The 14,091-nt window shown below is 42.8% G+C and overlaps 1 protein-coding gene across 1 annotated transcript in view; it reads left to right on the top strand.

Annotated features, from left to right (window-relative positions):
- LOC141920022 (uncharacterized) overlaps nt 1-1,917 on the top strand; it is a 64,077-nt gene extending 62,160 nt beyond the window's left edge. The window contains exons 7-8 of the mRNA XM_074816708.1: nt 555-736; nt 835-1,917. Coding sequence (XP_074672809.1) covers nt 555-736; nt 835-1,122 — 470 coding nt within the window. The 3' untranslated portion in view covers nt 1,123-1,917. The remainder of the gene's footprint in view (nt 1-554; nt 737-834) is intronic.
- Nucleotides 1,918-14,091: the final 12,174 nt, after the last annotated feature.

Consider the following 14,091-nt stretch of genomic DNA (forward strand, 5'->3'; position numbering starts at 1 on the left):
GACGGTGAAGCTGCGCTTACCTCACGTCCTGCCCGCTCCCCCCTCTCTCCTGCCTGCCGCTGCCGTCCAGTTTGCGATGTGCAGGGGAGGAGGCAGGTTGGCGCCTGGCTCTCGGAGGGGAGGGAAGCGGCCGGGGCTTTGCGGGGAGCGCCCGTGGGGCGGCCGCGGGGAGCGCAGCGGCTGCACCGAGCGGGGGGTTTCGTCCCCGCCGCTGCCCGCCGTGTCCCGGCTCGGCCCCTGCCCCTGCCCTTGCCCCCCTCTGGGGTCGGCGGCAGCACCAAACTTCCTCCCTTTGTCTGGGCGGCCGCGGCTCGTCTGCACCCAGCCTGTCATTAAGTCCCGGCAAGCTGTCATCTAGTTTGGGCGGACTGTGATTTCCCCCGCGCCCCCGAGGAGGAGGGAGGGCGGGGAAGAGTTAATGCTTGCTTTGACCTTTTGGATGACTTCAGATACTTAGATCATCCCCCCGCTGACTGACACACGCATCCACTCACCCGATCCCCTTGTCTTCCTTCCCCCGCGTGGTGCTCCGGCGGGGACACCGCAAAGGACAGATGTCTGCATTTACTTTTTCATCTGCCCTTCCTGCCTTAACACCGCCCGGAGAGTGAGAGGAGGTTGGCAAATGGCTCACTCGCTGCCGAGACCCAGGGCTGGAAGGCGGCCTGGGCCCCGGGAAGGCAAGAGGAGCGGGACCCCGGAGGAGCCCGACCCCGCTGGCCGCCCTCCTGCCGAGGTGCATGACCCAGCATCACTCGGTGCCTCGTCCTGCCCCGAGTCACACACGGGCGTGTGGGAGACGAGAGTGCTTATTATGTCCTCTTGCCTCTCCAGGTCCCAAGACGGATGCCGGGAGCAGGTGCTCCCTGGCTGCGGGACTCCAAGGGGGATGCAGCTCTCCAGTCTCGTCCTAGCCCGCAAAGAGCATCTCGGCCCAACCGCGCTGTTTGCGGGGAACGGTCTGCGTGTCCCCGATACTTCGCAGCAGCAGCAGGACTGTGGTGGTGGGATGTGCGGAGGATGGCAGACCAGCACCCGCTCGGTGGCTTCCAGAGGCTGCTTCGAGTCTCACGCTTCTGTAAAGAACAGGTTAACTACTGCAACAAACATTTCGAAAATTAATATTCCCACATAAATGATGACATTAACATAACCCTGAGGTTATGTTTATGAAATATTTAACGCACCAAAGTTTTGCAGGTGTTCTTTCTTCTTTTTCTATTTTTCTGGAAATGGTGATACCTGTGAACAAAAGTTCATTTCTCAACCTCCTGGTATTTCTTTTACTACATTTCAGTATTTTATCATCACCAAAAATTCTTGACTGGAGTCAGTAAATTCCAGAATTAAGAGTTATGTATCAGGAAGGTTGCATGACATTTTTTGGGCATTGGTCCAGGATTATTCAACATTTTAAAATTTAAACATTTTCTCAGTTACTTTAGTTATAAAGTTAAGACTGTTGAAAAAAATTTAAAGGGAGGGAGAGAGAAGAAGAAGGCATATCTTGATTAAAAAAAGAACCTGTAATTTGTCTCCCACTTTTTCTTGGATGGCTTTTACTTTAAATTTGAGCCTAATAGATAACTGTTCAGCACTGACAATATTTTTATTGACTTCGCTGGGATCTGATCAAACCCTGGATTCACATATAAGTCTGGGTCCAAACTCCCAGATACCTCTGGGAGAGGTGCTAAAGATGAGATCTGGGATAAGGAATGTAGTTTGGATTATAACCTCAGAAACTCTCATTAAAAAAGTGTTAGTTTGTCAATGAAAAGGCATACGGTGCACAAGAGGCCACTGTAATGTTCTCCCATGCTACAGCATAATTCCAACTGTCCGGCCATATAGTCTAGGAAAACCAGGAATGCTTAGAAGGGTTAGTGGTAATTAAATGGTGCGTCTCACTGCTTATCTCTTGTGTTGTCTTTGATTTCTCAAATGACAGGAAAAGTTGGTTAAGCTTGCACAATGCCCTGTTTCACCGAGCAAGGATCTAGGCTTTCCAGGAAGGTACAAATTAGCCTGTGCAGATTACCCCATAGATTATGAAATCTTTCCTATTTACATTTCAGAACTGTAATAACTCAGCAGTGCAATAGTGGAAAGACAGATCAGTCATTCCTCATGCAACAAGAGGAACCCTCTTGTAGTCTGGGAGTCCTGAAGTGTAAGGATAAATCACTTAAACGAATCATCTTCTTTTTGCTCCCGGTTTTGCCCTCTTAGCCTCTCTCTACTGTTACAGCATTGCTTTTAAACAAGAGAGCCTGTTAGCCTGTCCCGAGTTGTGGATGACACTAAATCCTTGTCAAACAGTCTGACCTGGAAATCTCAAAGCTGACCTTTCCCAACTGAGAGATAAAGCACCACAAATCCCCGATTAACTTTTTAAGACACAACGCAAGTTTTGTACACTTTGGACCAAATTCCATCCTGATGTAAAAAGACGCGATCCTCCTGAGTCTCTGGGAGCTGCAAACTGCTTTCATTAAGGTTGTGTTTCACCCCCTGGGTTTGTCCATGAAACCATTCAGGATCCTTCCAGCAACAGCCTCAGTAGCTGGGGATTCCTGATCATATAGTATTTTAGCCACATAAGGAATATTGCTCTAAGCATTATAAGCACTCATGAAGGAATAGCTTGAGAGACATGGACACGCCCGGAAAGCTGCTGATCATTTTATCCACATGTCCTTCAAACTGTCTTATAGAAGGGTCCCGTTTTATATCACCTCTTCTTCAACTCTCGGTCACATTACTAGGGGTAGAAAGCCATGAATCCAAGGTGTCAACAAATCAGTCCTATGTCTGTCTACAGCCCCCTGGTAGTAGTCAAGGCCTAGCACAGATGTCCTACCCAACACCACCTGTCTTTCACCATTAACTTAATTCTTCCTTCTTAAAAAAAAATCTGTTCAGCTTTTATTGTTCTGGCGTTAGGAGTGTCTGACATTTCTATGTAATTGCACAGGGGAGATAGCAATTACTATGGGAGATACTAGTGTTTTCTGTAAAATTTTAGGAAGAGCCAGTCAAATCCAAGAAAATTGCCTGCTTAACGTGTTCTAAAGTAATATCAAGCAAACAACATTTCATAGACTCGTGATCAACACAGGCCTATAGCTGGGAACTGGACCCAGGTTTGGGTGAGTTTCTATCCAAGGATCTACCTGTAGCAATACTCTTCTTAACATGGGACAGCTTTGTCCCTCCTGAGAATTGAAAGCCTCTGTTAACTTTATGAGACATTTTTAATATGCATATCAGCGAGATCCAGCTTGCCTGCAACAGGAGGCTGTTCGAATCTTTATCCCCCGGAAATCTGTTGGTGACACTTTGCTGCCTCTCAAATCCACTGTGGTTTATTGGTCTTGTCAGCAGTTTTAACAATACAAACATTATGATTATAATGTCAAGTCTATTCATTTTAAAGCTTTCCTATGGTGATGCATTAAAACCACTGAAGACATTTATTTCTAAAGTGGTCATTATTAAATAAAATGCTCATTATAAATAATTTTGCAAAGAGCTCTTACAGATGAATATTTTTGGTTAGTGTTCTGGAAAAGACTAGATATACCGGCATTTGGAATAAGTTTTAACAGCCTTTGACCTCCACCCTAGGACAGCAGCATAGTCAACATTGTCCCTTATTTGGACTATCTGTCTTTATGTGGCTTGAATGTTATGAAAACCCATTCAGATGGAGACCTCCTGGCAGTTGTTTTGACTGACTCTAACTTGCTTGTTGATATTGAAATGGGTTTGTGGTTGATAAATAAGCCAGCATCACCATTATTGGTGTATCCTTCCTGCCAGTCTTACCAGATGCATTGGGAACTGAGCACTTCTGGAGACTGAGCTAACTTCTTCATCCTTCTCATATTGCATGTGGCAAAGGCAGTAGCGGGAAGCTTGCTGTGGGCTTCACGTTCTCTCATTTCCACGCCTGGCATTTCCTTCACACACAGCTGGCATTTCAAAGTCCAGTCCAAAGTTTTTGCAGGCCCTAAATTATTTATTTAAAGTTCAAGTAACGTCTACCTCAGAAAAACAATTTAAAAGTCTGTTCACAATGAAGACACGTTGCTGCGGTTCCTCAGTGTGCAGGTTCCTGGATGGTGTTAGTCAGGTTGTACCTTTGTGCCTTTCACAAGCCACCACTGCATAGGACCACCACCCGTAGTTGTTGTAATTGGCCAGGTTTAGAATAAAAATATCTTCAGTTATAATAAAATCATGAATTTAAAGCAGTCACATTTGGTAAGAAACGTAAGTCTTTTTGGTGTGAAGCACTGTAGCTTTAAGGCAGAATGTTTTACTTGCTTCTTTATGGTCAATGACATCTTCTTCAACTGCAGCCATGTGGGAGCGAGGGAGACGCCTTTGGCTTGGGGTTTAATTTTTTATAAGTGGCATGTGTAAGTAATGTATCAAGTATATAACAGTTCCAGCAGGCTGAAAATTTTACATTTGACATCAGCTTCATTTTTCTGTAAGAGCTAGGGAGGCAGCCGTAAAGGGTATAGTGTTAAAGCTAGGTTGGGCACCATTTAAATAGCTGTATTGTTTTAGTGTAACAACACAAGAATATTGTGAATCTGTGGGTACCGTATCAAATTAAAATAGGAAACTGTCTGAGGCCTGGCTAGAAATCAAATTGTTAGGGTATCCACTTATGGAGGAGGAAAAGAGATTTCTGCAGGATTAATCATATATAAAAATATATCACATAATAAAAGTATACCTCTTGCCTGCATAGCACGATCCAGAGGAGGGGTGAGTTTACTGATCAAAAGAAGCTATGACATTGTCCAGTCAGGAGGAAAGGGAGGTGCAAATGACAAATTCTATTTCCTAGGTATTGACCTAGAGAATAGACTGGAATGGGGTCCTCACCTTCCTACAACTGATGCAAGAAATGAACTCACATAAACCATAACATAAGTGAATAATTGTGACCATTGAACCTACTACGAATTTTGTTTAAAAACACATGTTGGGTGGAGGCAGTGCTCTGCAGGAAATATCAGATGTTAGTATGGTAAGTATCAGACCCTCATCCTTTTTTTTCTGAACAGCAGCAAGATAATCAGAGGAAGGGTAAGATGTTAAACTTTCCTTATAAAAAAATGACACTTGTTATAAAAATACACTTTAAGAGCGCAAGATATGCACATGATGTATTCTACAGCTGTTCTTTCAGAAGACTAGAAGGCCTGAAAAACTCTGGAGTCTAGTTTGTATGAGGAGCAGCAGACATTTAATTAATCTCAGTCCTAGAATTTTACAGCCAATATGTGGTCTCTGAACATCTCTGCTCTAGTTAGCAGAACATCTGTAGTAGAAAAACAGAACTTGAATAAATCCGAGTACTCCAAACCTTACTGCTTTTTATCATTATTTCTTTAAATATTTTTCCAAAGATTTGTATGTTCAGCTTCTCTCTGTCCTCCCAGCTCCATTCGTGAATCTACCCTTGCAGCCAGCTTTAAATGCCTTAACATTTCTAATGAGTCACGTCTAAACAAAAACTAATTCAATACTGATTTAACAGGCAAATAGCCTCCCTGCACTTCTACTCAAATCTTGTGTGTTCTTTTTTGCACATAGGCTGGATATATGTTCTTGCATATATTCTGAAATAGCTGGATCTGAAATACTGGGGCAATTATAATAAAAGAAATGCCTCAAATGTTCTTCTTCTTTTTTTTTTTTTTTTTTCAGTCAAGCTCTTAGTTGATGCAAATTGGGATAGTTCCATGTGGGCAAACTGTTAGAGGCATAGCTTTATGAATTTACACATCTATAAATGATATTCCAGTACTGTAGGTGGAATATCTTTTTCCATGTCATCTGAGGCATACACCAGAAAATGTGCTTCCCTAGACTTCAAAGTTAAAACTGTAAGAGTGATTAAAGAGAAATTTAAAAGAAACATTCACTTGCCAGATCTCACCTGGCATTAATACACACGCTGCACCACTTAAGATATCAAGTTCTAGTTGCCGTGTGCACAGATTTTTCCATCTGAATCCTGGTTGCCCTGAAACACAGGGAGAGAGAACTTTGCAGGTCCTCTGAGGCAGGAGCCGGGGGGAGCACTCTCAGGTGGCACCACTGCCTGGCACAAAGCTTCATCTGACTTGTCCTCACTCGAAATAGAATCTTTGCCCTGAAAGGGAAACGTGGAGGCCCTGCAAGTTGCTCTCCCTACAGATATTTCTGTAACATTAATCCACAAGTGAGATCATTTTGTGAGCACTTCTTTGTCTTGTACGTTGTCTAAGAAGGCATGCAGGTGCGCACAGGGTGCATCTAGGATAGGATCATGAATGTGCTTTTGGAGTGACTCTCCCTACTGTCTCCACTTAACTGTGCTTTGGTTTGCACCCGGTGGGGGTCATGTAGCACACAAACAGGATTCCTTTGGAATGAAACTCAACCAGAAGATATGTTCCTGTAGGCATACAAGGCACAGGACTAGACTACAGCTGGACCAAATTCCACCAAAAGGCATACTGTGTGGATGTCACATCCTTGGCACCAACTGTTCTGCTGTCCAGATCTCCTCCTATCCAGCTGCACTACTTCCTAGAGCGGACAGTCCTGCTACTACTATTGAGGAATATCAGAAGGACACAAACAGGCTGCAGTGTCAGCTGAAGGCTACACGATATTCCATTTCAGATGCAAATGTTTTTGACACTTTTGCAGACTAGGATGCTGTATGAAGAAATGATGAGTGCATATGTAAGACAGGGAGGTAGTTTTCTGAATATATTTTACTGTCTTTAACAGTGGAGAGCATACATTTTAATAATTAGCACATATCTTGTAATGCACGCACTTCTGTCAAAAGGGCCAGGAGGTCCGTGTAATGTTTAAATGCTGTGTTAGTCTTATTTTAAGGGCTAAAATGGGTCTCAAATGGTGCCTAAGGCTTATGCTGGCCTTGGGCATAAGGGCACAATTCACCCTGAAAGAAGAGACCAAACATAAGTCTCATCACAGCTGCAATATTCATTTCTGGAATGCACCCAGCAGGTCTTATCCAAGCCACTACAGACAGGCAGTTTGAGTTTTTCCAGTTCCTAATGATTACACAGTATCCTGGAGTCAGTTGGACAATTTCCACCAAGAGTGAAACTCTTTGTATTTAATATCCCACTAAAATAAAAGTGGTATAAGAGAAGGGCCTCAGTCTTTTTCTTCTTTTATTGCTGTTGTTGAAAAGGTTTAGCCCACAGGGATTGGAGCACTGGGCAAAACTACAAAATATGCAGTACATCCTGTTACACCAAAGTAGGCAGATCCTCTCCCATAACAACCAGACTGGTACAATGGAAGACTTTGTCTAGTTTTCCTGACATACGGTACTATAGCGTGCATGGTATTTCATTATGGTTTCCATTTCAGGAAGTTAAATGGTGGAAATCGCTAAGTATCATGACTCCATTTTCACCATTGTTCCGGGAGGGGGTGTGTTTAAAAGGAATGGGTAAATCTCCCCGGAGCTCTATTACATGATACTGCAATGTACCACAGGAAATTATTTCCCTCTTTACTGGACACCCAGAATATCATCAAATATGAGTCTTGAAAATCTTCAGCAACCATGTTGCAAATAAATTTGCAAAGAAATAAACAAATGAAGTGCCTAGCAAATATAACATATGGACAGAGCAGAGAATAACTTGATCTTAAGTTGATCTGAACAACTGGTCCTTTCAAAATCTATCTATCATGATCTTCAGCAGGAGAAAAAGCAGAGCAGATCCACTAGACAACAATACTACCTCCACTATACATCATGCTATAAAATGTCATTCCTATCTCTTGTGACCTGGAATAGATTTACAAAGCAGTATACAAAACATATGCACCCATGGAAGCAGCCTACCTTTCAAGGTGTTAGGAGAACAGGGCAAGAAACCTCTAAATCAACCCAAATTTTTGCTCTCCTATGTAGTCTGACTTACAGAGATTTCATCATAGCCTCAAGGCTGTTTCCCAAATTACCTACCCTCTCTCAGAACCCTTCCACTTCTCTGCTCCCTTGTCTGCAATATTTTCAGATTTTTTTTCTCCCAAGAGGACATTTTGAAATGTGCATGTCATGGTTCAGATCATAACCACACCAGGCAACCTTCTTTCCTCCCTGATGTTTACTGGGTTTTATATTCTCCAATATGAACTGAAAAATGTGTGTACTCAAGCCCTTGCCAATGAACAGCATGACTTTCCATGGTTCATAAAAACTCACCCATCCCCTGTGTAGGAAAACCATTCTCCTTTGCACAGAGCAGGAGTTCACTACTTCAAAACATGGAAACCATATGGTGACATGTTTTAAAAGAAAACATAACAAAACAATGTCCCACCCATGACCCTTCCCAACAAAAGCCCACCCTTTTCATCCTGGAAAACTGACCAGTGCGATCACCTGGTCTACCACAAGGTTCTGGCTGCTGTTGTGTGAGGAAGGATGAGCGTTGGCACCATGTTTGTGTTTGGCAGCTGTAAGTCAGCCTGTTTTCAGCCTTACCAACTTCTTTGATCACTGACTTATTCTCAAGGCAGGGGAAAGGCAGAGGACATTAAGGGGTAGTTTGTGCTTGAGCCTCTTCCACTGCTGCAGCTGGGAAGCTCTCAAACCTGAACCTCCAGGCCTATGTGCAGGAGTGTGCACATAAAGTTTGGAGTTGGTGTTCGTGTGGGCTCAAGAAGGGCCATGTGTTCACACCCAAAATACTCAGCTTGACCCACTTGACTCATTAAAACCAAGATTTTGATATTGCCAAGGAAGAAATGACAGCCTTTGGTAAGGTGTTCTGATGCTTGTTAACCTTAACTGTTGCTCCGACTTCTAATCTGAATTAATTCAGCTGCAGTGCCCAGCTGTCACACCTTGTTAAAATTTTGCCTGCTAGTCTGAAGAATCTGCTACTTCTTTTTGCTAGTTAGTAAAATTATAGATAATAGCTGTGTCATGCTAACATTTTATTTGGGAAGCTAAAACATGATAAGGACCTTGTGCCTGTGCAAAGATCTATTTTCTAATATTTCAGTCCATTCTCAGGGTCCTTGTCTTAGCCTCCTTCAGTTTACCAAAATTGCCTCTAAGCTGTGGCTATTGGAGCTGGACAAAGCAATGCTGCTCATGCCAGTGTAAAACACACATACAGCTTGACTTGCCATAACTCTGTTGGGCAGAGCGCCAAACCAGAACTCACATTAGCTGATTAACAGCAGCAGCTTCTCCCTTTGCTTTTGCAGAGTCCCTGCTTCTCCAGAGCAAATGTTCCTCTTCTAAGGTCATGGCTTACAGTCTTTGTTTCCAGATGTACTGCTCTGCTCAATACTTTGTCTTCAGGATCCTAAGTTCTTCATGTCAGTGTCTAGCCCTTTTTAAAGCTTAGACTGCCTCCCAAACTTCATGATTTTATGTCTATTTCCAGGTCACTGATAAAAATATTAAATTGTGTTGTGCCAATAATTGTGTTCTTTGGTATGCAGCAGAAAAGTCTTGCTTGATAATAAGTGCTTCTTTACAATCACATGTTGAGGTCTATCAGTTTCCAATACAGTCAATGTTTGCTGCATATTTTCTACGCCTAGGCAAATCCACATGAACCACACTGAGCAACTACACTGTAATAAGGCTGAATAATAGTTCTCTGTCATATAGTCACTTCCTCCTTCTTATCCTCTGTCTGCTGGAGCGTTTGTCATTCAGGCCCAGGGCTGACATCTAGAACATTGCTGTTGGGGTCACACAGAGTGAAGTCAGGCTTCCTGAGTGGTACTGACAAAGACGAGACCTCCCTTCAGCTCTGTTTTGTCTGCTCGTACGCATTTCTACTTACAGGGCTCAGATAGCACCTCCCTCCTGTACTTCACAGATATAAAAAACCCTGTCCTTTCCTGTTTGCATCTTCTGAAGAACTCTCCTTGGTAAATTCTCATTGCAGGTTTTTTTTGTCTCACTTACAGCATCTGTACACACTTTTGTGTGGTCTTTAACTCATCACTCCACTCATTGGTCCAGTTAGACCAATTTCTAGTGAAGAGCAATGTAGCAGTCTCACTTACTGTTGGGTTTTAAGTTAAGGAGAAAACATCTAGTGGGTGAGGAAAATCTGCATATCCTTGACAAAAAGCCTTAAAGCATATCATCATGCATAAGTTGTATTTTTCATTGGAACTAAAGTCTGAGTGAGGCCCTATATTCTGTTGTGTTTGGTTTTGTTTGTTTGTTGGGTTTCTTTTTTTAATCTCCATGTTCATTTATAGTGATAAGGAGTAGTCTCCATTTTAATTAGTCATGGAATTATGATGCAGCAGAGTCTTGCTCCCAGTTTGCACATGTGGAAATTAATAACTGCACAAAATGCAAGGCAGTGGCATATCAGACTGTCTGTTCTCTGCAGTATAACACTTGTGGATTCTCCTCTCTCATTTGGCTGAACCTGTTTTAACAAGCACCTGAATGGTTCAGCTTGGATGTTCCTGCTGTTCCTGCTCTGTAAACCCAGAGTGACTCCTTTACATATTTCTCTTGAAGCAGTGACTTGCATGGGGCAGAGGCAAAATTCCAAAACAAAGCAAGCAGACACTGTGGGTCTGTGAAAGCCACATGAAGTTGGAGCTCTGATGGCTTTCATTATGTTGTGGTGCGAGTACCGTGCATTCACATGGCCTGATAAATTTTAGTAAACTCTGCCATTATTTTGAGTTTCAGCTTCTTTCTGCAGATTTGAAGGCACTCTGTGTGCATGCATATTTGCCTGAAGAAGGTGGGGATTTTATTTTATTTTTTAATGTTGGAAAGCAAAACACACTCATTCTCCAGCCTCTTTGCTGGGCTACCAGGGAAACACTAGGAGAGTTATTGGTCAATAGCTCTTATAGTAAAAGTTAGTAATGTTTCCCAGTAGTAAATGTGGGAAAGACATGAATTCCTTTCAAGTTCTGAATTAGATTCTTTTTTTCCTTCAACCCATTCCTCAGATCTGGGGAATTCCAAAAAGAAGGGGTTTCATACTGAAACCAAACCCATCTATATTGTTAATGGAACTGTCAGACTGCTGTTTTTACAATGTGTGATTCAGAGAACTCAGCCACCCACACGCTAACTGTAACCACAAGAGGCAACACTTCAGAGCATCCTATCTGCGAATCCATCTATACGGACATTTCAGACAGACCTGAGGCTCCTTTGCTTATGCTTCGAACTCCCTGGATGTGAGCCAGCTCTAATTTAGAAGTCCTGCAGACATGTTAGCTCAGTTCTGTGTTTGAGCTAGTATCAAAGCCCTTGCAATCATCTGGGTTGAGATGATGCCTTGTAGGTAAACCTCAGTCCTCAGGTGATTCAGAGTTGTGTTGCCTCCCTGGATGTCAGAGGAATTTTGCCTCAGAAGAAAAACATGTAAGGGAGTACGTGTTTTTCTGCTTTCTGTTATGCATGTGGCATAACCATTGCTCTTGCCCAACAGATTTTTCTACAGAACCGATGCTTAGTCTACAGCCAGTATCAGGGAGCCTCCTTGCACCCAGCAGCCTCCCTGTTGAACATGAAGCAGCTCACTAACCACACCCACCCCTGGCCCGTCTTTCTCTCCCTTGCTTTGTACCCACTCAGGCCTGGCCAAAATCCAGTCCTCAGTCAAAGCCTCTAGGACTCCTTTCGTAGTGCACATACTTTACAGATAAAAGAAGTAAGACTTGCAGCAGAAGGAAAACAACCAAGAAACCCCCTGCCTGCAGTCACGTGTCACACCCAGAAGCAATATCAAGGGCTCTTGGCTCTCAGACTCAGCAGACAACAAGTTTGCACCTGAATCATTTGGAAGAAAAATCTTTTCAGGAAAAAGGCATCCGGTCAAAATATATAGCATCAATTCCTTTGTTTAGTTTAGCTGAATCCCATGGTTTTGCATTTTCATCCCTCAATCCTCCCTACCAGAGAAGCAAATCTCCGGTAATTTGAACACATGTATGCTCTTCACTAACTCCCCACACTGGTAACTTGTTCCATATTCTCAGTACTATTTGCATTAAACAGTTCTGCCACGTTTCCTCCTTGCTCCAAATGCAGAGAAACAGATGGGTAAACAAAGCAAAGAGCAGCTATGTCTCACTGCACTTGATTTTTTGTTTGCAATCTATGCAAACTTTGGGACTAATTAGGTCATTTTAAAATAAGGGAAATTCCTGTAAAATCTTTTCTTACTTCTTCAAACAAAATGAAATGTGGAAACATTCTGGATTACAGCATGTAAACTGATGTGGAGATAAGATAGGCTTTGTTTTGTTCGAGAGTCAGAAAGGTACTTTAGGTAAAATTCCTTGTTGTTGTCAGCCTACTTACCTTTCTGAAATGTAATTTAAAGTTGTCATTTACCAGCTTCTTTCACAATGCTTTTACAGAAGTAGGAGGAAAGTGGTAGTGGGAAGTCTTTCTATGGCAAGTTTACTGAATTATCATGAAAATTTTCATATGCTTAAAAACCAATGCAGAATAACCATTCTGCTGTTTTTTTTTCTGAAAAGTCAGACCCATGGATGACTGTGTTTTTCACATTATGTTGATACTGTCTGTACCTTTGAAAAATCCTCCCAAAAATGAAAACAGAAATAATGAAAGCTCTCTTCCATAAAAGGGTGTACTCTAAAAGATTATTAAGTAGTGTTTTAATCAGGGTCTGAGACAACTGGTCTTTTACTGACTCAGGAGACAGTGCTTAATGATTGTTAACAGTATCTACTGATTGTGAATGTTCAACCTGTATTTGCTTTGCTTTCTGTTTTGCCTCTGACTGCCTCCACTAAAGAAGGCAAGAAAACCCTTCCAAAAGGCTGGGAGATCTTTTTGCAAAATCTTTGCAAAAAGGCTGGGAGATCTTTGTGACCTTTTGGTGTGTTCCTTACACGCTGCCCATTCCGGCTCTGCTACCTCCAGCCTGGCAGCTGCTTGCTTTAAAATGTCACTAACAGGTGCAGCCTCTGCATTCCCATTTTTCTCCATTGCAGGCATATAGTGTCGTCTGCTGGGGCGGCACACGTAGCATGGCCTCCTGCTGCCCTGGCTCTGTGGGTTGGCTGGTTCTTTCCACCGCTTTCCATTGTGCAAGAGGCTGTTTGCCTCCAGCAGCATCCCTCGCGGAAGGACATGTTTGACTTGTTGCTCCACCTGGAAGCTCTTCACAGCCACAAAGCTGTGGAGGGAGCAGGGATAAGATGGGACCTATTTGTTGTTGAAAAGCAGAAGACCAACTGCTGAAAAATAACTTCACAAAATAAAGAAGTTGCCTTCAGCTTTAATGTCTATGGGTTATTTGTTTGTTTGAAAGGCTGAGACCTTTTCTTGTTGTTAACAACAATAAAAGTCCCTCAATCAAAATAAATACAGATTTGGTACCTAGAAAGGCTAATTTCTGCTTCCATAGATTTAAGAGACTGCAACTTTTGATCAGAGGTTTTCTGGAAACCAGACAACTTTCCAAGAAGAAGGGCCATAGCAAAGTGGTCTTGAAATATCCAGTACCTCTTGTATATACATAAAAATCTGTAGACATTCTGTTTTTAGCACTGTGCTTGGTAAATAAGCATTTTCAAAAGCTACTTTTTTATATCCTGCCACTGCTATGCTTTGCAAATTTCTCTATGCCTTCTCTGGTCACCAAGTAGTCACAGCAGGAAGCTATGCAGCTTCAGTAGACAAACATGAAACCAGGCTAATAACAGGTGAAATTCTTCATAAATACACCAGTCAAGGATCCTGGATGGCATCTATTTCTCCAAGGTGCTTTTTATCAGAGGATTTGAGACTCTCACAGTCATTTGCTGCATGGCACCACAGCATGGGGAAGTTCATATTACTCTTTCCAAGTCAAATGGCTGAGAAAAGCTGATATTGTAACATCAGGTGTTGTGGCTGGAATCATACAGAGAGCCTGGGCTGGAGGAACAAACCCTGAGAGCCCAGGTGGGCCCAGTAATGAAGCTGTTTTCATTTCAACAGGGACAGACAGTCACCTCTGAGTAGCCAAGGACGGATGTATCAGACCGACCTGGGAA

The sequence above is a fragment of the Strix aluco genome, chromosome 2 (assembly GCF_031877795.1).
Source record: "Strix aluco isolate bStrAlu1 chromosome 2, bStrAlu1.hap1, whole genome shotgun sequence".
In the NCBI taxonomy this organism is placed as follows: domain Eukaryota; kingdom Metazoa; phylum Chordata; class Aves; order Strigiformes; family Strigidae; genus Strix; species Strix aluco.